This window comes from Pelophylax lessonae, assembly GCF_965119305.1.
Source record: "Pelophylax lessonae genome assembly, chromosome: 6".
Taxonomy (NCBI): Eukaryota; Metazoa; Chordata; class Amphibia; order Anura; family Ranidae; genus Pelophylax; species Pelophylax lessonae.
In genome coordinates, this window is record NC_138773.1 from 109,826,895 (window position 1) to 109,852,478 (window position 25,584).

At 46.5% G+C, this 25,584-nt stretch overlaps 1 protein-coding gene across 1 annotated transcript in view; it reads left to right on the forward strand.

Moving 5' to 3' along the window:
* The window catches only part of CRYM (crystallin mu), a 138,246-nt gene that overhangs the window by 15,558 nt on the left and 97,104 nt on the right, over window positions 1-25,584 (forward strand). Inside the window, exon 2 of the mRNA XM_082261295.1 lies at window positions 13,900-14,050. Coding sequence (XP_082117421.1) covers window positions 13,900-14,050 — 151 coding nt within the window. The remainder of the gene's footprint in view (window positions 1-13,899; window positions 14,051-25,584) is intronic.

A 25,584-nucleotide genomic window follows, 5' to 3' on the forward strand; every position in this document is an offset into this window, starting at 1 on the left:
AAATTTGGCTGATCAGACTTTGTCTCAATGGATGGATCATCTGCAGGGATGCCCTGTGCGGATACAATCAGATAATGCTGTGGCCTATGTCAATCATCAAGAGGGTACAAAGAGTGGCCTGGGAAGTAGCCGGCATCTTGAGGTGGGCAGAACGATATGTTCTGGCCCTCTCTGCTCTGCACATTCCGGGGGTAGAGAATTGGCAAGCTTGATCCGGGACAATGGTCTCTTCACCCGAAAGTATTTCACCAACTGTCTTTTGTGGGGGAACCCCGATGTGGACATGATGGCTTCCGGTCTCAACAGGAAGGAGCAGAGGTTCATGTCCAGGTCTTGGGATCCTCTGGCCGATGCCACAGGTGGCCTTTTTGGGGTCAGTATCGTCTGATTTTATGCCTTTCCTCCAATACAACTTCTGTCGAAACTGCTACGCAGAATCAAGGTGGAAGGGATTCCAGTCATTTTGGTGGCACCAGACTGGACTCGCTGGTCTTGGTATTCAGGCCTATTAAGGCTGGTATCAGACGACCCTTGGAAACTTCCTCCCAAGGGAAGATTTACTGTCTCGGGACCAATCTTCCATCCTGCTTTACAGCCGCTGGCTTTAACGGCCTGGCTATTGAAGGCCAGGTGCTGAAGGACAGAGGGCTGTCTGGGTCGGGGTATTCCTATGTTGTTGAAGTCTAGGAAATCTACTTCCAGGAATGTTTATCATTTAGTTTGGAAGGGATACATTACTTGTGTGAGTCGTGGGGGGGGGGGTCTCTCCCAGCTCCTTTTGTGTCTCTGCTTTTTGAGTTTCTACAACTAGGTGTAGACTAACATCTGGCCTTTGATGATGCCCAGTGCCAAATATTTGCCTTGGCTATCTTGTTCTTAAGGCTGTTGGCTCAAGTGTCTCCTTGGTTCACACTTTTGTGCAGGGACTTCACCAACTGGCTCCTCCGGTGTGATCCCTGGTACCCCCGTGGGATCTCAATTTGGTACTGTCGGTGCTTCAAAAGCCTCCTTTTGAAAGTGTTCGAGAACTTCCTTTGCTCACTCTGTCGCATAAAATGGCTTTCTTGGTAGCTATCACTTTCTCACGTCGGGTGCCGGAGTTGGCCGCGTTGTCCTGTCGGTCACCTTACCTGGCGATTCATAGGGGACAAAGTGGTGTTGCAATCCTGTCAGGCGTTCCATCTAAGGCTGTCTCGGGGGTTTCCTAAGCCGAAACATCCTAAGGAAATTGCCTTACATTCCTTAGATGTGGTAAGGGCGATTCGGGTGTACCTGCCGGTGTCTGAACAGATTCGAAAATCTGATTCTTTGTTTGTTCTTATGAATGGACCTCGTAAGGGGCAGGCTGCATCTGCTGCAAACCATTTCCAAGTGGATCAGGCAGACTGTGGTGCAGACCTACTCCATTAGGGGCCGGGTTCCTCCTTTCCCTGTTAAAGTTCATTCTACAAGGGCGCTTAGTGCTTCCTGGGCCTTCCGTCATCAGGCGTCAGTGGTTCAGGTGTGCAAGGCAGCTATGTGGTCGTCTGTACACACCTTCACAAATTTTGTTAGGTGGATGTACTTGCATCTTCGTATGCGGCGTTTGGCCGCAAAGTTTTGTAGACTGAGGTCGCAGAGGCTTCCTCTTCTTGATGGTGTATTTTTATTTTTTTTTCCCTGGTGGTGCGCTCCAGTTCATGGTTGAGCTCATGTTGTACCTGGTTGGCTATGTTTAGCCTTGTTGGGAATTCTGCATTTGCTGTGAGTTGTGTGTGGTTTTTTTTTTTTTTTTTTTTCCTCATATTGACACTGCTTTGGGACCCCCCAATGGTCTAAAGACTTGAAGCTGTGTCTGTCAGTGAACGAAAGAGAACTGAATTTTTGTCTTACCGTAAAATCCTTTTCTCTGAGGTTCACTGAAGGACACAGCACCCACCCCTCTGTTGGGGTTGAGTTATGTCTTCTGACACTGCTTGTTACAAACTGGAGTCCTACAGCAGGAAATGATGGTATACCCGCTGGGACTGCCCTTTAACCTAGTCTTACTCCTGAAGAGAGGCAGCATAAAGCCCAATGGTCCAAAGACTTGTGTCCATCAGTGAACCCCAGAGAAGGATTTTACGGTAAGACAAAAATCCAGCTTTTACGCCGAGTAAATGGATAGCTAACATTTCCTGCTTTTGAATTGCGCATGCTCGTGGAATGGCGACAAACTACACTTTAAAAGTTACTATATCGGAGATCCAATCAAAGCAGATTTTCAGCTTTGTTTGGCTCCCTTGGCCAGCCAGGGGATGTGGTTGCTCGGGTCTCCCAGTGGGACAGGAGATCCCAGGCAGAGAGGCGGGGGGGGGGGGGGGAACTTCCCCTCCCACTGCTTGTAAAAACAGCCAAGCGGCTGCTTAACTGCGTCGGTTGCTATCAAAAGCAAGCAGACCGCCAGCTCTTAAAAAAAAAAAAAAAAAAAATGGTACCGGGGTGATGCCTTTACTTGAAGCAGAATGACGATCAGGTATGTGATTTTTGCGGTAAGTGGTTAAAAAAAGACAGACATTTATTTCTTGAATATCTATATGCAGTGGTAAATCTAAATAACCAGTTATATGGTTGGGTAACAAATTATCGAATCCACTCTGAGAGAAGATATGTATGAAAAATACCGTGCTAGTGTAAAAAACAATGAAACCCAGTGAGCTGCAACTATTTCGTGAGATATGCACAATACAAAGACACAGTAGATGTAAGTTGCGCTAATAGTGAACGTCCATAAAAATGACCAAAAGCAGTCCATAAGTTAAGTAATATGAAATCCTTGATGTGATAAACACTGCTGTCAGTCACCATAGTTAGGCTTTGATAACACCACCATTACCACCACCAAAGGCTGAAATGGTCTCGTACCAGCTCTTATTGACCCTGTTTCAGGAGGTCAATAACACTTGTGCCTTAATACCCATCTGGGGGCTTTTATAAAATCCAGGGTCCTCTTAAATCTCCACACACCGATAGTCAAACGGTAGCATCATAGATGCACCCAAAAATATAAAGAGCTCCACATAGTGTAAGATCGTCAAACACCTTTATTTAAATCTTACAGCAGACTGGAGAGCAGACGTGTGACGCTCTGCTCTCCAGTCTAAAGGCCCCCGCGGGGTATTAAGCCACAAGTATTATTGACCTCCTAAAACGGGGTCAGTCAGAGCTGGTAAGAGACCATTTCAGCCGGTGGTGGTGTTATCTGAGCCTACCTATGGTGACAGACAGCGGTGTTTATCACGTCAAGGATTCTCTATTAATTCATGTACTAAGGTGTCCTTTTATGAAACGGAGATGACCAGTGATCCTGCTGATCACAGCTCATTTCCGATCATTCTCAGTTTATGAAACAGAAATGATCGGGGGAGAACATGTTCTCCGCTGATCATCTCTTCACGCGGGAATCTGTCATTGACTGACTGACACAGAAACAGCCGGGCTATGAAGCTGCGATCCCCGCACTTCACTGGCGATCTGGGTCAGAATTCACACTCCCGGGTTCACCAGCCTGGAGCGGGGAGTGAGGACTGAGGGGGGAAAAAGGAAGATTATGGACTTCCTTCTTCCTCGTTCAGACCCCCCCAACACAGTAATAATGTCCCCCTGCCATATTTATGTGTGTGTGTGTGTGTATGTGTATATATATATATATATAATGTAAGGGGACTATTATTTATTAACCTTGTGTACTCAGCAGTGATAATTTATCACTGCTTGTTAAAGCGCACCAGGGATTTTCATACTACTGTAATCTCGCTTTGTCTCACGAGATTACAGGCGCCCCATTGACTTCTACACAGATCTCCGAGAAAACCGTTCTCCTCTGATCACCCTGGGCGAACTGAAGTTCTCCGATTCATAAAATGGGTGCCAGATGTGATCACTTTCCCTGGAGAACTGTAGAGAAGCCAACAGAGAAAAATTCACCCGTTCATAAAAGTACACCTGTATGTAGGTATATATTTTATACTATTAAAGGTTGAATCTGGTACATATCATCAGACTCCGCTTTAATTTTCTTTTTATGTAAAGCAAAACATTTTGTAAAGGCCCAAAACAGTGTTTTGCATATTTTTCAGATAGCATTGTAATATAATATTATGCATGACAGACTCCCTATCCTATATACACTGATCAAAAAAAATAAAGTAGTACTTTGACAACAGATCATATCTCCATGGAGAAAAATCTCATACTGGATATCTATACTGATATGGACTGGGTAATGTGTTAGCAACGAAAGGATGCCACATCATTTGATGGAAATGAAAATTATCAACCTTCAGAGACACCCCCAAAAATCAAAGTGAAAAAATGATGCAGTAGGCTAGTCCATTTTTCTGAAATTCATTGCAGAAACTCAAAATGGTACTCAGTAGTTTGTATGGCCCCCACGTACTTGTATGCATGCCTGACCACGTCGACGCATGCTCCTAATGAGACAGCGGATGGTGTCCTGTGGTATTTCCTCCCAGATCTGGACCAGGACATCGCTGAGCTCCTAAACAGACTGAGTTGTAACCTAGGGGCGTTGGAGGGACCGAAACATCATGTCCCAGAGGTGTTCTAGCGGATTTAGGTCAGGCGAGCATTGGGGCCATTCAATGGTATAATTTCCTTCATCCTCCAGAAACTGGATGCATACTCCTGTCGCATAAGGTTGGGAATTGTCATGCACCAGGATGAACCCAGGACCCACTGCACCAGCGTAGGGTCTGACAATGGGTCAAAGGATTTAGCCCGATACCGAATGGCAGTCAGGGTACCATTGTCTGTCTACCTTGTAGAGGTCTGTGTGTCCCTCTATGGCTATTCCTTCCTAGATCATCACTGACCCACCAAACTGGTCATGCCGAACGATGTTACAGGCGACATGTTCTCCACGGCTTCTCCAGACCCTTTCACATCTGTCACATGTGTTTAGGGCTGCAACTAACGATTATTTTCATAATCGATTAGTTGGCCGATTTATTTCAATTGGATAATAACCTTAAAGTATGGTGTATAATTTTAGTTAATATGTAAAGTTTAAACAAACAAAAATAGCAATTTATTCCTAAATATCTATATGCATTGTTAATTATAACTAGGCAACTATATGATTAGGGAGCAAAATCTCTAATCCACTCTGAGAATAAGACAGAAGAGAGATACTGCATCTACTATTAGAGGTTAACAAACCAGGGAAGGGGAGAAGAGAGCAGCGCCACCTCAGTGTAGATTAACAAGGTTGGTTTATTGCACAAAGACGATTAAAAACTCACATGTCGTATGTGAAAAGCCAGCATGGTAAAGATTTCATCTGCTCCACTGAGGGATGAACTGGGAGAAGGGGAAGACCAGCCTCTGGTCCCGGCTATGTCGGTGGTGTCCGGCACTTCCTGGTTTCTGGGCGGTCTTCCAACAGCGTCCCACGTCGCATTTGGCACATTAATAAAAGCTACCTGTGCCTGCTGTCACTTATGCCGGCCATACAAAAACCATGTCTTCCTTCAAGAATGCTCGTTTGGTTTTTCTAATCGTTAGTGGGTCAAATTGACACTCGTTTCGTCCACAGTGATAGGAAAATTTGAAGGAGCAGAATAGAAAATATTTTGGTCCAAGGAATTACATAATTTTAAAACTGAAAATTTCACTTGCTCTTAACATTCAAACGATTCATTTTCATTTTTTTTTTTTTTTTTTTTTTTTTTCAGCGCATGTACAAAGATTTTTTTCGTGTGAATATTCTCGTTCGAAAATCAATAAATGTGTGGCAAGCGTAAGACTCGGTTCACCACACAGTTTTCTTCAGTGCTTTTTGCTCTGGTATCATATATATATTTTTTTTTTTTTTTTAATATGCTTTTCTTGGCCAATTTGTTGGGCAGATTAAAAAAAAAAAAAAACGTGAGTCGTGGCAAAAACGCACTACATGCTTTTCTGCAGCTTCTCCATTGAAGTCTATTGAACCAAAAAAGGACTGTTTTGTGTTGAAAAAAAGTCCTTGACCCTTTTCAAATACACAGCAGCAGAAAAAAGCATAGATGTAAACGTGTCCCTTAGGAATCCATATAAAATGAACCTTAGTGCATTTCTGCAAAAAGCACCAAAAAACACATAGGTGTGAATCAGGCCTAAGACGTTTAGTAGCAGCATCAGCAAGCTGCAAAGTATAGTACAGAGTTCCCCTATAGCAAGGTAAAAAAACTTCTGCCTTTAGAACCACTCCCTTCCTGCCTAGGGGACTACATGTCCCATGAGGCGTTGCTCCTTTCATATTCACAGGTTCTCACGCACTTACTGACATGTATGAATGGTGTACTGAGCTGTATATGTGCTGCACTTTGTATACTGACATGTACAGATGGTGTACTGAGCTGTATGTGTGCTGCACTGTATTTCCTGATATGTAAACAAATAATACATTCTGTATGCAGGCCAACTAATCGGCTGACCAACTAAACGATTATATAAAAATAGTTGTCAACTATTTTCAATCGACTAGTTGTTTCAGCCCTACTCATCTATGAAAAGTGTGCCAGTCAGGGCCGATCCTGGGCGGTTGCACCGCACCCAGGCGCCGCAAGCTGAGGCGGAGGAGGGGCGCTGAAGCACCAGTGGCAGAGTCCTCCCCTCCTCCAGCAGCAGTAGCGTATGGGGGGGGGGGGCGGGTGCCACTTACTGGGGGTGTGTCAGCCGGTTTCCTGCCCGCATCTCAGTGTGAAGGCAGCTCCTTCAGTACACACTGCTCGTGGGGCGGGGGGCGGAGCTGTGGCGGGAAGGTGAGTGTGTGTGTTGTAAGTATAGGAGGGGGATGGGGCAGCTGCATATAGAGGAATTTATCTTTCCCTATTCCTCCTGCAGCCGCTGGATGCTTGATTCTCCTCCTCTCCCTCCTGCAGTCATTCAGCGGCTGCAGGAAGAATAGGGAAAGATCAATTCCTCTATATGCAGCTGCCCCATTCCCCCTCCTATACAACTTCTTTTGCCGCCCCCACAGTGCTCTTAGCCCGCCCCCACAGTGCTCTTAGCCCGCCCCCACAGTGCTCTTAGCCCGCCCCCACAGTGCTCTTAGCCCGCCCCCACAGTGCTCTTAGCCCGCCCCCACAGTGCTCTTAGCCCGCCCCCACAGTGCTCTTAGCCCGCCCCCACAGTTCTTTTCATCCCCCCCATGCTCTCTGGTTCCCCCAGCACTCTCCACCCCCCCCCTGTGCTCCCTGGCTCCCCCCTTTCCAATTCCCCCAGTGCTCTCCAGTTTCCAACCCCCCTGCAATGCTTTCCAAACGTCCCCTTCAGCTCCTCCAGTGCTCTCTGCTTCCCCTGTGCTCTCAGTCCCCCCTAGTGCTCTTCTATCATGTCCTCAGTCTGACCATCTCTTGTATCATGCCCGCAGTCTCTGACCATCTCTTGTATCATGCCCGCAGTCTCTGACCATCTCTTGTATCATGCCCGCAGTCTCTGACCATCTCTTGTATCATGCCCGCAGTCTCTGACCATCTCTTGTATCATGCCCGCAGTCTCTGACCATCTCTTGTATCATGCCCGCAGTCTCTGACCATCTCTTGTATCATGTCCGCAGTCTCTGACCATCTCTTGTATCATGTCCGCAGTCTCTGACCATCTCTTGTACCATGTCCGCTAGGGATGCACCGAAATGACAATTTTGGGCCGAAAGCAAAACCGAAAATGCAGGATGCCCTTGGCCAAAAATGACTTTTTCCCCCCAAATAATTTTAAATTAGATGGATAGAAGAGGGGCATACACCAAAAACAGGCAGCGACTTACACCTGTAGCTGCCACCCGGTCACAGTATATGTACTGTGACGGGTTGGCAAGTGGTTAATTTAATTACCAATGGTATTTGTATTATGCAGCATGAGGGTTTTAATGTATTGCCACTGCTGGTCACTCCTCTATTAGTGACCGACCAGTGGCAGTTAATTAACCCCTTTGTGCTGCATTAGTGCAACCAGTATCAGTGTTAATTAACACTGGTTGCATTATGCAGCACAAAGGGGTTAATTAACTGCCACTTGTCAGTCACTAATGCATCAGTGACCATACATGAACTCCTCATGCTGCATAATACTAATACAATTGGTAAGCTGCCTCAGCTAACCCCCCCCACTGCCTCAGCGCCCCCCTCGGCAGTACACCCTCCCCCCCTCTGCCTCAGCGTCCCTCCCCATCCCAGCGATTCAATCTCCTTACTGTAGTGTCACTCTGCTGAGTGCTCCTCCGGTGCTCTGCATTCAAAAGTCCTGCCTCTGGCCGGCCGCCTGCCTCCCGGTGATGTCACTACTACTACGATCTGTTCATGAATGAAGTGACATACCGGGCGGGAGAGCGGGCGAGCGGCCGCTAATACGGTAGCTGTAACTATGTGAGCCTTCACTTGTCAGCGGGGGACGATGAGCATGAATGGACTGACAGACCGGGCGGGGGGAGCAGCCGCTAATAGATATAACTATGTGAGCGCTTCACTTCCTTATCAGACGGGTATCTCCTCTGACAGGGAAGTGAAGCTCACATAGTTATATCTATTAGCGGCCGCTCCTCCCGCCCGGTGTCAGGTCAGTTCATTCCATTATGCTCATCGTCCCCCGCTGACAAGGAAGTGAAGCTCACATAGGTATAGTTAATAGCGGCCGCTCCTCCCGCCCGGAGTGTCAGTTCATTCATGCTCATCGTTCCCCGCTGACAAGGAAGTGAAGCCTCACAAATTTACAGCTACCGTATTAGCGGCCGCTCGAACCCCCTCCCACCCGACATGTCACTTCATTCATGAACAGATCATAGTAGAGGCGGGCGGTCGGCCAGAGGCTGGACTTTTTAAACCTGCTAATTTTGGCATTTTTAACATATTATCGGCCAAAATGGGATAGGCCCATTTTTGGCTGATAATTTTGGTGCATCCCTAATGTCCGCAGTCTCTGACCATCTCTTGTATCATGTCTGCAGTCTCCAATCTCTTACTCAAACTTAAACACATTTCTAACAATATTAGCTATCTGTTTATGCCAAAGGTAGGACTGTGCAGGGGAGGCAGAGAGTGTAAAAGAGACTGTGATTAGAGAGATGGGGGGCAGACTGCAAGGGGGCACTGTGATAGGGGGGCTGTGAAATGTGTGCAATAAATTATTCTTGAAAACATTACAAATTTTTGTGGGTGTTTTTACATTTTAAAGTGGGGGGGGTGCCAGATATAGGATCCGCCCTGGCTGCCAAATGCTCTAGGTACGCCACTGCATAGCAGGCATCTCCCGCTGTGACACGGAGCTTGAGTGTGAAAAGCCGGGCGGCCACTGTAACAAAGTACCGCCCCCTTGACTGGCTCCTGTGATAGGCGGCACACTGATCCAATGCCGGGAAATTAAATCAGTATGACGTATATCATAGGAGCCAATCTAGGAGGCGGGACCTTGTTACAGTAGCTGCCCAGGAAATTGAAAAGCTCTGTGACACAGCGGGAGATCACAGCTCTGTAATCTAGGCACCGATAAGCTACATTTGGTGGGCACTGGTAAATTGCATTTAGAGGGCACTGATGAGGCTGCATCAATGCATTGATCTCTTGTATCAGATCTGCAGTCTCTGACCATCTCTTCTTCTATCAAGTCTGCAGTCTCTTACCATCTCCTGTCTGGGGGGCTCTGTCTAACAGACTCTCTAACAGATTCCCTCTCTGTGTCCATTAGAGATACCCCCCTTCAGTTCCCATTAGAGTACTCTGCTTCTCTTACTGTAATTTGTTTATTGTTAAGAGATCTCGGGAGGGTCCCGGGGTAAGGAAGACTTCTTAGGGGAGCATCTCTGTGTTTGAGCCATTGCCCTAGAAACATTTGTAAAGGGGAGGAGTTAGTAAGATGACCATGCCCATATGGGGGTGCCAGAAAAATTTCTGCACCCAGGAGTCTGTGACCCTAGGATCGGCCCTGGTGCCAGTGGTGGACCTGCCAATTCTGGTGTTCAATGGCAAATGCCAATCGAGCTCCACAGTGCTGGGCAGTGAGCACAGGGCCCACTAGAGGATGTTGGGCCCTCAGGCCACCCTCATGAAGTCGGTTTCTGATTTTTATTTATTTATTTTTTTTTTTGGTCAGACGTTCACACCAGTGGCCTCCTGACGGTTGGTTTTGTAGGGCTCTGGCAATGCTCATCCTTTTCCTCTTTGCACAAAGGAAGCAGCACTGGTCCTGCTGATGGGTTAGGGACCTTCTACAGCCCTGTCCAGCTCTCCTAGAGTAACTGCCTGTCTCCTGGAATCTCCTCCATGCTCTTGAGACTGTGCTGGGAGATGAAGCAAACCTTCTGGCAATGGCACATATTGATGTGCCATCCTGGAGGAGTTGGAATGTATGTGTAACCTCTATATGCACCTGGGTGCCAGAAACCAAGCAACTCACGGGGGGGGGGGACCTCTAGGTGAGTGTAGGATGGAAAAGGACCTGGGGGTACTGGTAGACAACAGGCTGGGCAGTGGCATGCAATGCCAAGCCACTGCTAGCAAGCCAACAGAATACAGGGATGTATAAAAAAGGGGATTCACTCCAGAAATAGATTATTCTCCCACTCTACAAGTCTCTGGTCCGGCCAAATCTGGAGTATGCTGTCCAGTTCTGGGCACCGGTCCTCAGGAAGGATGTGCTGGAATTGGAAAGAGTCCAGAGAAGGGGAACAAAAATAATTAGGGGAATGGAGGACATCAGCTATGAGGAAAGACTACAAGCACTGAACCTATTATCTCTGGAGAAGAGACTATTGAGGGGGGATATGATATCAATGTACAAATACTGTACTGGCAACCCTAGCATAAGGAACAAACTATTCAGAGAAAGGGAATACAATAAGACACGTGGCCACTCACTAAAACTAGAGGAAAGGCGGTTTAACCTTAAAATACGCAGGGGGTTCTTTACTGTGAGAGCAGTAAGGATGTGGAATTCTTTTCCGCAAACAGTCGTACCAGCAGGGAGCATTGATAGTTTCAAAAAACTATTAGATGGGCACCTTAAAGACCACAACATAGAGGGGTATACAATGTACGGTTAACAGCAAACACACACACACATCATAGGTTGGACTGGGGTTTTTTTTTCAACCTCACTATGTAACTTTATAGGGCCCAGGCATCGCCTCATGCTACTAGTGACACTGACCCTATCCAAATGCAATACCAGTGAAAAGCAGTCAGAAAAGATGAGTAGGGAAAACATGTCAGTGTTCCTTTTTTGGAGGTTGCCAAATTGTTGCCCATCTAGTGCACCTGTTCATTTCATTCACACCAAAGGAGGTGAAACTGATTAACAATAGAGTTGAGCGGACACCTGGATGTCTGTGTTCGGCCGAACTTGGAAAAAAAAGTCCGGGTCCGTGACCCGGACTTTTTCCGAACTTGACCCGGACACCCAACCCCATTGAAGTCAATGGGGACCCGAACTTTCAGGCACTAAATGACTTTAAAAAACCAATGGAAAGGGCTAGAGTGCTGCAAATGGCAGCAAAATGTAGTTAAGAGCATGGCAAGTGCTCCGCAAACAATTGTGGATAGGGAAATAACTTAAAACAACAAAAAACAGAAAAATAAAACCATTTTCTTAATCTGTGAAGGATGAGGCCCATATGGAGTAGGAGGGAGGTTGAGGTGGTGGTGGATGTGACGGTGTAGGTGGAAGCGGCGGTGGAGGGGGACGAGGTAGCCAACACTGCTTTTTTTTTTTTTTTTTAACAATGGCTGGGTAAGATCGGTATCCATCTCTATTCTGCACAAGGTACGGAAAAGTCCTGTGGGATCCATGCCTGGTTCATTTTAATGAACGTGAGCTTGTCCACATTGTCTCTGAACAGGCGACTGCGCTTGTCTGTGATAACGCCCCCAGCCGTGCTAAATACACGTTCAGATAATACACTTGCTGCAGGGCACGCCAGCACCTCCAAGGCGTAAAGGGCAAGCTCAGGCCATGTGCCCAATTTGGGGACCCAGAAGTTGAAGGGGGCAGACCCGTCATTCACTACATGTAGGCGTGTGCACACATACTGCTCCACCATGTTGGTGAAATGCTGCCTCCTGCTAAGACGTTCCATATGAGCTGCTGTTTGTTGTGGCGTGCTGACAAAGCTTTTCCACATTTCGGCCATGCTAACCCTGCCTTCTGTGGTGTTGGCGGTGCCCTGGTTGCGTTGGCGACCTCCTCCTCCTCCTCCTCCTCCTCCTCCTCCTCCTCCTCTGCCTTGGCCTTGTGCTTCCACTGTGGCCCCGCTGTCAGGTGGGAATGCCAGCAGCATCGCGTCTACCAGCGTGCGCTTGTACTCGCGCATCTTGCGATCACACTCCAGTGAGTGAATGAAGGACGGTACGTTGTCCTTGTAATGGGAATCCAGCAGCGTGGCCACCCAGTAATCGGCACAAGTTAGAATGTGGGCAACTCGGCGGTCGTTGTGGAGACACTGCAGCATGTAATCGCTCATGTGTGCCAGGCTGCCCAGAGGCAACGAAAGGCTGTCCTCTGTGGGAGGTGTATAGTCTGTCTTCTTTTTCTCCCCCAGCCATGCACCAGTGATGGCCATGAGCTGGCCTGGGTGCCACACTGCTGTGAACATGATTCAATCTCCTCCTCCTCCTCCATCTCCTCATCCTCCAGAACTGTGCCCCTGCTGGACAATTGTGTACCTGGCATTTGTGGGTGCAGGAACCCACCCTCGGAGCCACTTGTGAATGACTGCCCTAAAAGCCTTGGAAATGATCCCTCTTCCTCCTCCTGTGCCACATCCTCTTCCATCATCGCCTGATGCGTTTTTTCAAGGAGGCATAGAAGTGGGATAGTTAAGCTGACAACGGCGTCATCGGCACTGGCCATGTTGGTGGAGTACTCAAAACAGCGCAACAAGGCACACAGGTCTCGCATGGAGGCCCAGTTATTGGTGGTGAAGTGGTGCTGTTCCGCAGAGCGACTCACGCGTGCGTGCTGCAGCTGAAACTCCACTATGGCCTGCTGCTGCTCGCACAGTCTTTCCAGCATGTGCAAGGTGGAGTTCCACCTTGTGGGCACATCACATATGAGGCAGTTAAAGTTTTTTTTTTTTTTTCTTTTTTCTTTTTCTTCAGGGATTTGGTCCCAATTGATGTGTTTTTAGTGTTGAGTACAGTTCAGAAAAGTTTGATTGTTTGAGATTTTAGTTTTCTAGTGCTACCCCCGTACCACCTCCTTTTTTTTTTTTTTTCCCTATGATTTACGCTAAGTGTGATCCTCCTGTAATTGCTAGATCCCAAGTTGTCCCATATTTCCACATCTGTGTTTAGATTTGAATCATTCGTAATTAATAGATCTAGTAATGCGTTCTAGTCTGAGAATCCACCAATTGGGACATGATGTTGTCCTGTAAGATATTTAAGAAATGGCGGGCCTTTAATCGATGAGCTTTCCCTTCTGCCTAGTCAATATCGGGATAGTGAAGTCCCCCCCCATTATATTATAATGACATTTCTCTGCCTCTCTGCCGTTTCTAACTGTGATAGGAGTTAATTTAATAAAGTCCACCCAAAAATGAAAAACGCAGGTGAAGCTCAACTGGGTTAAACTGAAAAATTAATATACAGTACATACTCATAGGCCATATATCTAATACAGGGAAGTTGACCTAGCTCCTCCATCTTTCTGCTTACCCTGGGGGGTCTCTGTAATCATTGCTATTTTCCTATATCACTAATGTGTAAAACTACCACCTATATTTAATATGTTTTTAGAAAGACTGTTAATGAGAATCTTTTCACTTTTGTGAACTGCCAGCATAAGGGTTTTCTCTACTTTGGTGTCCTCAAACCAACTTAAATTAGTTCCTGCGGAAAGCAAAAAGTATAAGTTGTATGATTGATCCAACACATTTTCTTATCGTTTCAGGTTTTTAGGAGTCATGCCTGCCTACAGCACAATGGACGATGCCCTAACTACCAAGGTAGTAACATTTTATGAGACTAAAACCGCATCTGATGTTACATCTCATCAGGCAACTGTTCTGCTATTTGAACCATCAAATGGCTGTTTGAAGGCAGTAAGTATAATGCTTTTACTTCACCATCTATTGTATATAACCATGGCTTTTAGATCCTCTTCTTTTTTTTTTTTTTTTTTTTTTTTTTTTTTATTTCTGGAAATTCCAGTAGGGGGAGCTGTAACCATTCCTTTTGAAGGGTTTTTGCCACTTTGGGTTTATGATATGCATTGCTAGAAGTTTGCTTGATTAGGAACTAGTTAAACTCTGTGCGTAAATGCATTGTTTTTTCTTTCTTTTTTTTTTATTTATTCCTAAATATATTATCTCAGTCGGTGCCATGCTGGCAGATGGAAAAGTAATAAATGGAAGAAACTGCTTATCTTGCTTGACAGATTATTTCTGATTTTCAGATTAGCACTAGATGACGTCCTTGTTAAATAATGTGCAGCATTAATGTACAAAAATTTGAATAACAGAAATGTCAACTACAGGTTTAAGCCATAAATAAAGGTCTCTATAAAGGAATATTTGGCACAAAGAAGCAGTTTATATTGTAGACTTTTTCTATATACTAGGATTAACGGGAGTGGAATCTGGGGAACTGGGTCTGATTTAGGGCTCGCTTACTTAACTCTGGGGGGGGGGGGGGCTAATAATTTGGTGGTTGAGCCACATTTTATTACACCCCACCTGACTGTCCCCTTAACCACTTGCCTACAGTGCACTTTTCACCCCCTTCCTGCCCAGGCCAATTTTCAGCTTTCAGCGCTGTCACACTTTGAATGACATATGTGCGGTCATGCTACACTGTATACATATGAAATTTTTTATCTTTTTTTTTTCACACAATTAGAGCTTTCTTTTGGTGGTATATAATCACCGCTGGGTTTTTTATTTCTTACAAAGAAAAGACAAACTTTTGAAGAAAAAGTTTTTTTCTTTATTTCTGTGAGTAAATTTTCAAAATAAATCATTTTTTCTCCTTCACTGATGAGGTGGCACTGATGAGGTGTTACTAATATACTGCACTGAGAGGCGGCACTGATGAGCACTGAGGCAGCACTGATGGGCACTGACTGGCAGCACTATGGGCACTGATTGTGGGCAGTAATTGGCACTTTATTTACATTTTGTGTTATCAGGGCACTGATGATCCGTGCCCTGATTACTTGTACTTGTCTACCCTATGAGGAGGAGCCGCTGATCGGCTCTCCTCGCCTGACACTTTGACAGTGTGAGGCGAGGAGAGCCGAATAACGGCACTTCCTCATTTACATGTGATTGGACACAGCCGATCACATGGGTAAAGAGTCATGTCATTGACTCTTTACCAAGATCGGGTCGCGCCGTGTCGGCGCGGCCCTGTTCGCCGATCCGCGAGAGGCTGTTCTGGTGCGCCGTCTTATAAAAATAAAAATAGGTGTGCCAAGCTTGTAGCATCATACTCAAAGACTTGAGGCTGTAATTGGTGCCAAAGGTGCTTCAACAAAGTATTGAACAAAGGCTGTGAATACTTATGTACATGGGATTTTTTTTTTTAAATACATTTGCAAAGATTTCAAACGAGCATCTTTCACATTGTCATAAGGTATTGTTTTTGGAGTTTTGAGATAAATAATGAATTTAATTGATTTTGGAATAAGGCTGTAACATAACAAAATGTGGAAAAAGGAAGCGCTATAAATAGTTCCGAATACACTGTATATGGGACTGCGATAGTGTGGTGGGCAATCTGACACTGATGCTGGGGAAACTGACTAACTGCTACTGACATTACCAGTGACTTTAATACAGTGATCTTTGATTAAAATTATAAACTGTCACTGTTCTAACGTTAGGCTGGGAAGAGGTTAACATCTGGTCCGATCAATGGGATAAATGTGTGCCTAACTATATTTAAAGTGTCTTTCTTTTACTACTAGATCTCTACGGTTTCTCATTACTGTAAAGCAATCTCAACTCTGTACAAATTGTTTTATTCCAACTGCGAAATTACCCTATATGCTAGCTTTTTAATGAGTTTTATGGGAGGAGATGGATTTGATTGACCGGTGGGCTTGGCCTTCTTGAACGTATAAGGGCATCATGAATACAGCCCTTATGGAGGTGGGATATAAGGTACACTCAAAATGGTGTCTGACCGCCGCCTCTCAAAAATGTACCAGTGGATTTCCTTTGTGCTTTCAGGGGTACGATGTTCCAAACATGGTGTACCTGAAGTGTGCCGGTTTTGGGTAAGAGTTCACACACTGATCTATTCTGTGATAATGGTGAATACCTACTCCTGTGAAGTGGCACCTCCACTCACTTGGGTGGGGGGAAAGCTGCTGCAGTTCCCAAAGGTTTTGGTGGAATCGATCCAAGACAATTGGGTTATCTCCACCTTTTCGCAAGTATACCAGATCCCATAAAAAGGTCTTTCTGGCACTGGACCAGCTGAGGGCTCAAGGTGTGATAATGGAGGTTCTAGAGAACAAAGTTTTTCAGGGGTGTTTACTCAAACCTGTTCTTAATACCCAAACCAAGCAGGGATGTGAGACCTATTCTGGATCTCAAAACTAGTTTCTGAACAAGTGTACTTTCTGTATTGAGTCAATTCGTTCATAGCCTCCCTGCAGGGAGAGGAATTTCAAGCATCCATACGCATCCTTGATGTCTATCTTCACGTGCCAATATTCCAGGCTCATCAAAGGTTTCAACGCTTTGCAATAGAAAACCATAATTTTCAGTTTCTGGACCTGCCCTTCAGGTAAGCCACAGCTCCAGGAGTGTTTACAGAAATCCTAGCTCCAGTATTGGCTGTTCTAAGGTCCAGAGGGATATCTGTAATAGGATGTCTGGACGATCTATTACTAATAGATCTTCGGCTCTAAGCCAAAATGTCTTCCAGACAGTACAGTTCCTAGAACATCTGGGTTGGATACTGAACTTGGCAAAGTCTGCATTACAGCCGGTCCAGCGTCTGGAATTTCGGCACAGGAAAGATATTCTTGCCAACAAAAGTCACAGACCTAAAGGATCTGGTTAAGTCCGGAGTAAGGCTAAGATCCTTCTATAGGTCTTTGCATGATGGTGTCCGCATTTGAGGCAATTCCCTATGTTCAATTCCATGTCAGACCCTTACAGAACAACATTCTATCTACATGGACCGAAAGGATTCAGTCTCTGGACTGGTCCGCGTCTCTGGTACCAAGAGTACATCAGAGTCTGAATTGGTGATTGTTGACCAGATATCTGGAGAAGGGGAAATCCTTTCTTCCAGTGACCTGGAAAGTAATGACTACAGATACCAGTCTTTCCGGCTGGGGAGCGGTTCTGGAGGAAGCCACTGTCCACGGAAAATAGCCTTTGGTAGAAAGACTTCTCCCCATCAACATTCTGGAAATCCGAGCAGTTGGGCTTTGAAATACTGGACGTCCAGACTTCGGGGTCAGCTTGTCAGTGTGCAAACCGACAATGCCATGGTTAATATCAATCATCAAGGAGGTGCAAAGTCAGTCAGCTCAGAAAGAGGTGGATCTCCTCCTATCCTGGGCAGAGAAGTTTGTGCCATGCCTGACAGCAGTTTCTATTCCAAGAATAGAGAACTGGCAAGCAGATTTTTCCCTTATCGTCTTTCAGGACAGGCACTTCTGAGAGAACCTGGCTCCTCCCTTCTTAGGAAACACCGCCCCAATTTATTGGATTAAAGCCTCGCCCAAGCTGGCTGCCTCAGTTCTGGTGTTTCCTCCAGCGGGGAGACACCATCCAAAGAGGAGCCATAGCTGAGGCCAGGAGGCTGAAGCTACAAGGGAGTCAGGTACTCTCAGAAGCGGCCAAGAAAGACAGTACCGGGGGGACCCGCCTACCTGTCCGCCGCAAAAAAGGTATCACCCCAGCCCCGCTCAGGGGGGCTTCCAGGCTGGGGGGCCCGCTCTCCACGCTCGGGGAGAGCGTCCGTCGATTGTGCAACCCCCCCCCCGCTTGCGGCTGGTGTGGAGCAGCCAGGCCGGATGACGGGGGACGTCACTTCCGGTAGGGACGGGCACTTCCGGCGGCAACCACGACTTCCGGTTCCGGGTCGCGGCGGTGAGCGCGCCAGATATGAAGGCTGGTGCACTTCAACAAGCTGGGGGACAGCTGCCTGAACGATTCCTTAGCCACTCCAAGAGCCATGTCGGAGGCACAGGCCTCGGACTGCTCCGGGGGAGAACAGCACCAGCCACCATAAGGTAAGGAGACCTGGGGTGGTACTCCCTTACTTCTCCCACTAGCTCCATTTCTTCCCCCTAAGGCTCTATAAGGGAGGCTGAGGGTCACACTGGGGGATCTTTTGGTGATGGTCATCCCTAGAAACACCCCCTGTTGGGGCAAGCTGTGCGGGCTGGGGGCACTAGTAGGAGTATGTTTGTTTTTTACAATGCCTTTTTATGTCAAATTTCAGAAAGCCTCTGAGAAATCAAAAACAGCCCATATTGCTAAGAAGAGATGCCCTTCCTGCAAAGGAAACATGGGGGAATCCTGGACTAAACCATTATGCAGAGAGTGTCTGGATAGTTTAGTCAGAGAGCACACTGAAAATCAGAATGCAGACTTAGCCACCTCTGTCAAGGAGCTTACTAGCACTTTCCAGTCCTCTAAGGATTTATTTGCTAACATTCAGCTTCCGCAGAGTTCCCCCCAGCCAGGACGGCAGAAAATTGCTCCAACACCACAGGTACTACCCTCTACAAGTGGGGAGGCACCTGCGGTTTCTGAATGTCAGGGGGAAGAGTGCGATAGCACACCCCCCCCAATTCTCAAGGAGAATCTGTGGCCGAGGGGTCGGATGGGGAATCCAACAGGACCTCTAGATACAAGCTGTCTCTAGAAGAGGTGGAGGGCCTGCTATCGGCTATCCACACCACTCTGGGAATCCAGGAAGAGAAGAAAGCCTTATCCTTACATGATCAGCTGTATGCGGGTCTCGGCAAACCTAAGCAAAAGGTTTTCCCAGTACACGAGGTCCTAGTAGACACCGTAAAAAGCGAGTGGCAGGACCCAGAAAGGAAACCCTTCTTTTCAGGGGCTCTAAAAAGATGATTTCCTTTTTCTGAGGATGATTCGGTGGTCTGGAACCAATCACCTAAACTGGACGCAGCCTTTTCACGAGTCTCCAGGCATACGGATTTGGCTTTCGGGGATATGGGGTCGCTCCCTGATCCAATGGATAAGCGAGCAGACTCCCTCCTTAAGAAAGCTTGGGACTCTAGGAAACCTAAAGTTCGCTATGGCAATTACTGTAATAGCCAGAAACATGGAGTATTGGCTAACTCAGATAAAGCGCACATTGAGGCGGGTATGGCTAAGGAGACCATATTGTCCTCCTTTCCCATGCTGCTACAGGGAGTAGCATACATTGCGGATGCCTCTGCAGAGTCAGTGTGCATGACGGCCAGGTCATCGGCCTTAACCAATTCGGCTAGGAGAGCCCTCTGGTTAAAAACTTGGCAAGGAGACGGGGGATCTAAAGCCAAGCTGTGTGGGATCCCATTTACAGGGGACCGCTTATTTGGTCCAGGATTAGAAGCCATCCTAGATCAAACGGCAGATCGGAAAAAATAATTCCGAGTGAAACAGGGGAAAAAGACGGGGTTCAATAGAAAGTCTTATCCCCAAAATAATTTTTCGGCTCCAAGAAGATCTGAAGGACAGAGGAAATCCTGGAGTCAAAAAGGAAAGGGCCGTGGGGGGGATATTTTTTGCCCTCCTGAACAGCCCAGAAAGTCACAATGACAACCTCACCACTGTGGGAGGAAGATTGGGGACCTTTCTTCCTCGTTGGGAGGAGATTACCTCCAGCCCCTTTATCCTGCAGATCATAAGACAGGGTTATCAGCTGGAGTTTTCAAGCCCCCCCCCCTCCTGCCAGAATGTTAATTACGCATCTGCCAAAGTGCGAAAAGGCCATGGCCATACTCTCCTCTCTCAAGGACCTAAAGAAACAGAAGGCAATTCGGAGAGTTTTACCAAGGGAAGTGGGAGAAGGTTTTTACTCCCACATTTTTGTGGTAATAAAACCCTCAGGCAGCTACAGGTTAATCTTAAACCTAAAACCCCTGAATCGTTCAATCAGATACAGGAGGTTCAGGATGGACTCTATCTATTCGATAAGGGCGATCCTTCCCCCACAGTGTTATATGGCCTCAATAGACCTCAAGGATGCCTACCTTCACATTCCCATTGCAGAGAAAAGCCAAAAGTTCCTGAGGTTAGCCGTAAGAACAGGGGAGGACATTCAACACTGGCAATTTCAGGACCTCCCTTTTTGGCCTCTCCTCTTCCCCCCCCCCCCCCCCCCGAATATTCACAAAGGTCATAGCAGAGACCTTGGCATTGAGGCTACAGGGATTGTCGGTCATCGCGTACTTAGACGACCTGTTATTGTCCGCCCACTCCCAAGAACAATTGTCCAGGAACCTCCGGGATGCAACACGGATTCTGGAAGGTCTGGGTTGGCTACTGAATCTAGAAAAATCCTCCCTAGTACCGACACAAAGGATATTGTTCTTGGGTTACGAGATGGACTTTAGGGTCCAAAAAATCTTCTTGCCTCTGGACAAGAAGCAGAAGATAAACAAGGCGGTAGTACAGTTACAAACCAACCAAGCGATCTCAGTCAGACAGTCCATGTCTATACTGGGGTTACTAACAGCCGCCATCCCAGCAGTTCAGTGGGCAGGCCTACATTTTGGTCCCTTGCAGCCATTAATTCTGGAAGCTTGGGACCGCAGCCAGGACTCCCTGGATACATTAATCCACATCCCAACCACAGTAAATAGATCCCTGTGGTGGTGGAGAAAAGCCGAAAATCTCTCACAGGGCCTCTGTTGGGTTCAGATAGCCTCCACCATCATCACCACGGATGCAAGCGGCACAGGCTGGGGGGCCCATCTGGGATCCAAGCTAGCTCAGGGGGCTTGGGGACTGGAGGGAATTGAGGGCAGTAGAGCTAGCCCTCATAGCCTTCCAGGAAGACTTGCAGGGACGCCGCATCCAGATCCGTTCAGACAATGCCACAGTAGTGGCCTACGTAAACCGACAGGGGGGAACCAGGAGCAATCTCCTATGGGGTTTGTCAAAGACTATCTTTCAATGGGCCGAGGTCCAGGTCCTCTCTCTTTCGGCAGTCCATCTCAAGGGAGAGTTAAATCAACTAGCCGACTTTCTCAGCAGAAAAACTGTGAGAAGGCGACTGGACGCTAAATCGGGAGGTGTTCAATGGGATTACCCAGAGATGGGGAATACCAAACATTGACCTGTTTGTCTCACGGCAGAACACAAAGGCACCTTAATTCTTTTCCCTGAGCAGATGGGACGGAGCTCTAGGGGTGGATGCTCTGGCTCAATCTTGGGTGTTCCCCAAATCTTATGCCTTCCCTCCGCCAGTGCTAATACCAGCGGTCTTGAGGAAGTTTCAAGAGGAAAGTACGACGCTAATCCTTATAGCGCCACACTGGCCAAAGAGACCATGGTTCTGGACCCTAAAGCACTTAGCGGTAGAACCCCCCCCTGGTTATTACCAGTGAGAGAAGATCTCCTCTATCAGGGCCCAGTACTATGTCCTCAGGCACAACGTTGGAACCTTGCAGCCTGTCTTCTGAAGAAGAACTGTTAAGGAGCAAGGGTTTCTCGGGCCAATTGGTGCAAACTCTGCTAGGAAGCAGAAAGAGAGTATTTACCTAAAAACTTGGAAGTTTTTTAGAGGTTGGTGCAAAGCAAGCTCTTTAGACGCAGGAAGTACAGTGTCAGTACTCGAGTTCCTGCAAGAGGGGGCAAACAAGGGGTTAGCCATCAGCACCCTAAAAAGCCAAGTTTCAGCCATTAGCGTGTTCCTGGAAATGCCCTTAGCAAAGGATCCCTGGGTGATCCGTTTCTTTAAAGCTGTGAATAGGCAAAGACCAACAGGAAGTCTCCCATTTCCAATGTGGGATTTGTCCTTAGTTTTGCAGGCTCTCATTAAAGAGCCATTTGAACCATTGGAGTCTTGTTCGGTGAGAACCTTAACCCTCAAGACAGGTGTGGTTTTTTTTTTTTTTTTTTTTTAAGTGGCAATCACTACCGCCAGACGGGTTAGTGAGCTAGAGGCCCTTTCAGTTAAAGCACATTTTTTACAAATTTTTGCAGATCGTGTTATTTTTAAGACCGATCCAGCATTTCTGCCCAAGGTAGTCTCTAGGTTCCATAGAGACCAGGAGATAGTGCTACCGACGTTTTGTTCAGATCCTGTGAGGGAACAGGAAATTAGTTTTCACAAATTGGATGTCAGAAGATGCATTCTGCAATACCTAAACATCACGAAGGAGTTCAGGAAGTCAGATTCCTTTTTTGTTTTATTAGTTCAAAAAAGGGTACTAAAGCGTCCAGACGCTCAATAGCCAGATGGCTTAGACTAGCAATCAGTGAGGCTTATAGGCTTTCCGGTAAGGAGGTCCCTATGGGAATTAAGGCGCACTCTACAAGAGCAATGGCGGCCTCTCAGGCGGAAAGAGCTGGAGCTACCCCGGAGCAGATCTGTCGGGCAGCAACCTGGTCCAGTTACACAACCTTCTCCAGGCACTATCGACTGGACCTACTATCCGCTAAAGATCAGGCTTTTGGGCAAAAGTCCTGCAAGCGGTAGTCCCACCCTGAAAGTAAGTACTCGCTTATCCTCCTCAGAAGTGCCTGTCCTGAAAGACGATAAGGGAAAATTAAAGTTACTTACTGGTAACGTCTTTTCCAGTAGTCTTTCAGGACAGCACTAATACCCACCCGAAGAAGGTCTGAATATAAGATGATCAGAGGATGGAGGTTAGTATGATATATCTTTGTGTCTCCCCAGTGGCCGGAGGTACTCTTGAAGAACTGAGGGAGGCTTAAATCCAATAAATTGGGGCGGTGTTTCCTAAGAAGGGAGGAGCCAGGTTCTCTCAGAAGTGCCTGTCCTGAAAGACTACTGGAAATGACGTTACCATTAAGTAACTTTAATTTTTTTTTTTTTGAGCTGTGAACAGATAATTCTGGGGGAATGGTCCTTACATCCCAAGATTTTTCAATCAATCTGCCTATGCTGGCTGGGGGGTCCCAGACGTAGATCTGTTGGCATCCAGGTTCAACAACAAGTTTAAGAGCTTGGGGTCCAGTACCAGGGATCCACTCGCAGTCGGAGTGGATGCTTTGGTGTCTCTTTGGGAGGAGTATTCCCTGATGTATGATTAACACACAAATAGAAAATGGCGCCTCCCAAAGGTGTAAAGTGTAAAGAGTACGGCTGCCTACAATCTTGGAAAATCCAAAGACCATAAGTAAAGAGAAAATTTGAAGGCGCTGTACCTGAAAGTGCTAATGTGTAATAATAATAATAAATCCTGAAATAAGGTGAATAAATATGAACCATCAATTCATAAAGTGCACAAATACATCCAAGGTGCTACGTGATATGTAAACTAAATTATTAAAAATATATTATCTATAACAAAAGTCCATCAGTCCATACAATGTGCAAATATATCCAATGTGAAGATTTCACCCCACTAGTGATAAGATGCTATTAACAATTCTTCAAAGTGCTCGTGCCTGTGTTGTCTTCCACCTAATAATGTGAGGGTGACTCACCAGAGAACAGAGGGCCTCCAGGACTCAACTCGCTCTAATATGGACAAGTGGGCTCCTAGAATGAATGTAGTATCTTTACCAGATAGCGCCCTTGCTCACAGGATGAGATCTGAAACCTGTCCACCAATCAGGATGATGATGCCATTCCCAATTTCTCATCCACAGTGATGAGTTGCGTGTCTTGACTTTGTGTTTGTGCCAGCCTCCATGTTGGAAGTGTTCACTGACCTGCTCGGGTTCAGCAGTGCCGCCGACGCTCTCTGGCTCGGCAAATGCTGTCTGTGAGGAGAGCGGTGGCGGCACTTGTCCATATTAGAGCGAGTTGGGTCCTGGAGGCCCTCTGTTCTCTGGTGAGTCACCCTCACATTATTAGGTGGAAGACAACACAGGCACAAGCACTTTGAAGAATTGTTAATAGCACCTTTATCACTAGTGGGGTGAAATCTTCTTCACATTGGATATATTTACACATTGGATATATTTGCACATTCTATGGACTTTTGGTGTGTGTGTGTGTGTGTGTGTGTGTATGTATATATATATAATCTCTATCATTCATATATTTTTAATTTAGTTTTACATATCAAGTAGTACCTTCATTTGTACTTTGGATGTATTTGTGCACTTTATATTTATTTACTTTATTCCAGGATTTATTTGCTTGGCACATTAGCACTTTCGGGTACAGCACGTTCAAATTTTTTCTTTCTTTACTTATTTCCTGATGTAAGCCTTTCCTCTGGTGCAGCTGATACCACGTCTGTGGCGCAGGATCCTGCTAGAGGGGAAACCAGTAATTCCGGCATGGCCGAGGAGGACTTGATATGCCCAAATCCAAAGGCTGGCAGTGATGAGGCCTTGGGCTCTTCCACTGCGTCCGGACCTACTCTCTCTCAAGGTCTGATATTCCACCCTGCTGTACAGTCTAGCTTTACTTCATGCAGGGGTAGATATGAAATTAGCCTTGAGCACTATTAAATGGCAAATTTCAGCCTCATCGGTTTTCTTCCAAGAACCGATCGTTTCCCATTCATTGGTTCAGACCTTCGTCCGTGGATTGTTAAATTTGGTGCTGGCAGTTTTACAAAGACTGCCTTTTGAACCTCTGGGGCAGGTTCCCCTGGTTCTTTTGACCAGAAAACTGGTGTTTTTTGATTGCGATCACTACAGCTAGAAGAGTATCGGAACTAGCAGCTCTTCCTTGTAAAGAGCCATTGTTGATTTTTCATCAAGATAGGGTGTTTCTATGTCCACACCCAGATTTTTTGCCCAAGGTGGTGTCTGCCTTTCATTTGAATCAGGACATTATACTACCTTCCTGTTTTCCACTCAGAGGAGGAAAAGTTATTGCATTCTCTTGATGTAATGCGTGCACTTAAGTTTTGCTTCGAGAAATCAGCTTGGATTCATAAGACAGAGTTTGTTTGGGCTGCCAGAAGGGCCCAGGAAGGGGTTGGCAGCATTGAAGTCTACAATTTCTCATTGGATTCGCCAGGTTATTGCCCAGGCATATGATTTTAGAAGAGAAGGTTCAGACTTTTCTTGCAAAGCCATATTCTACCAGAGGAGAAGGCCACATCGCCATCAAGCCTTTAGATTTGCAGGGCCGCGAACTGGTCATCGAGTGGATGTTGGGACCCAGGAGGAATCTGCATTTGGCCGCAGTGTTTTGCAGGCGGCGGAGTAATCCCTTTTTTTTTGGTGTTCACACACCCCCACCCCCTGGATGCATTGCTTTGGGACATCCCATATGTTATGATTTATGGCTCTGTGCCCCGTGATGTACGAAAAAAATGTTTTTAATACACACTTGCATGTAAAATCCATTTCTTGAGGAACCTCACGGGACACAGATCCTGCCCCTCTTCTATGGGGCCTTTATTGCTTGCTACAAAATTGAGGCACTTCCTTTGTGGGAGGGGTTATATAGGAGGCATTCTTTCTAAATGGCTGCCATTGTCCTTCAGTGTCCTGTG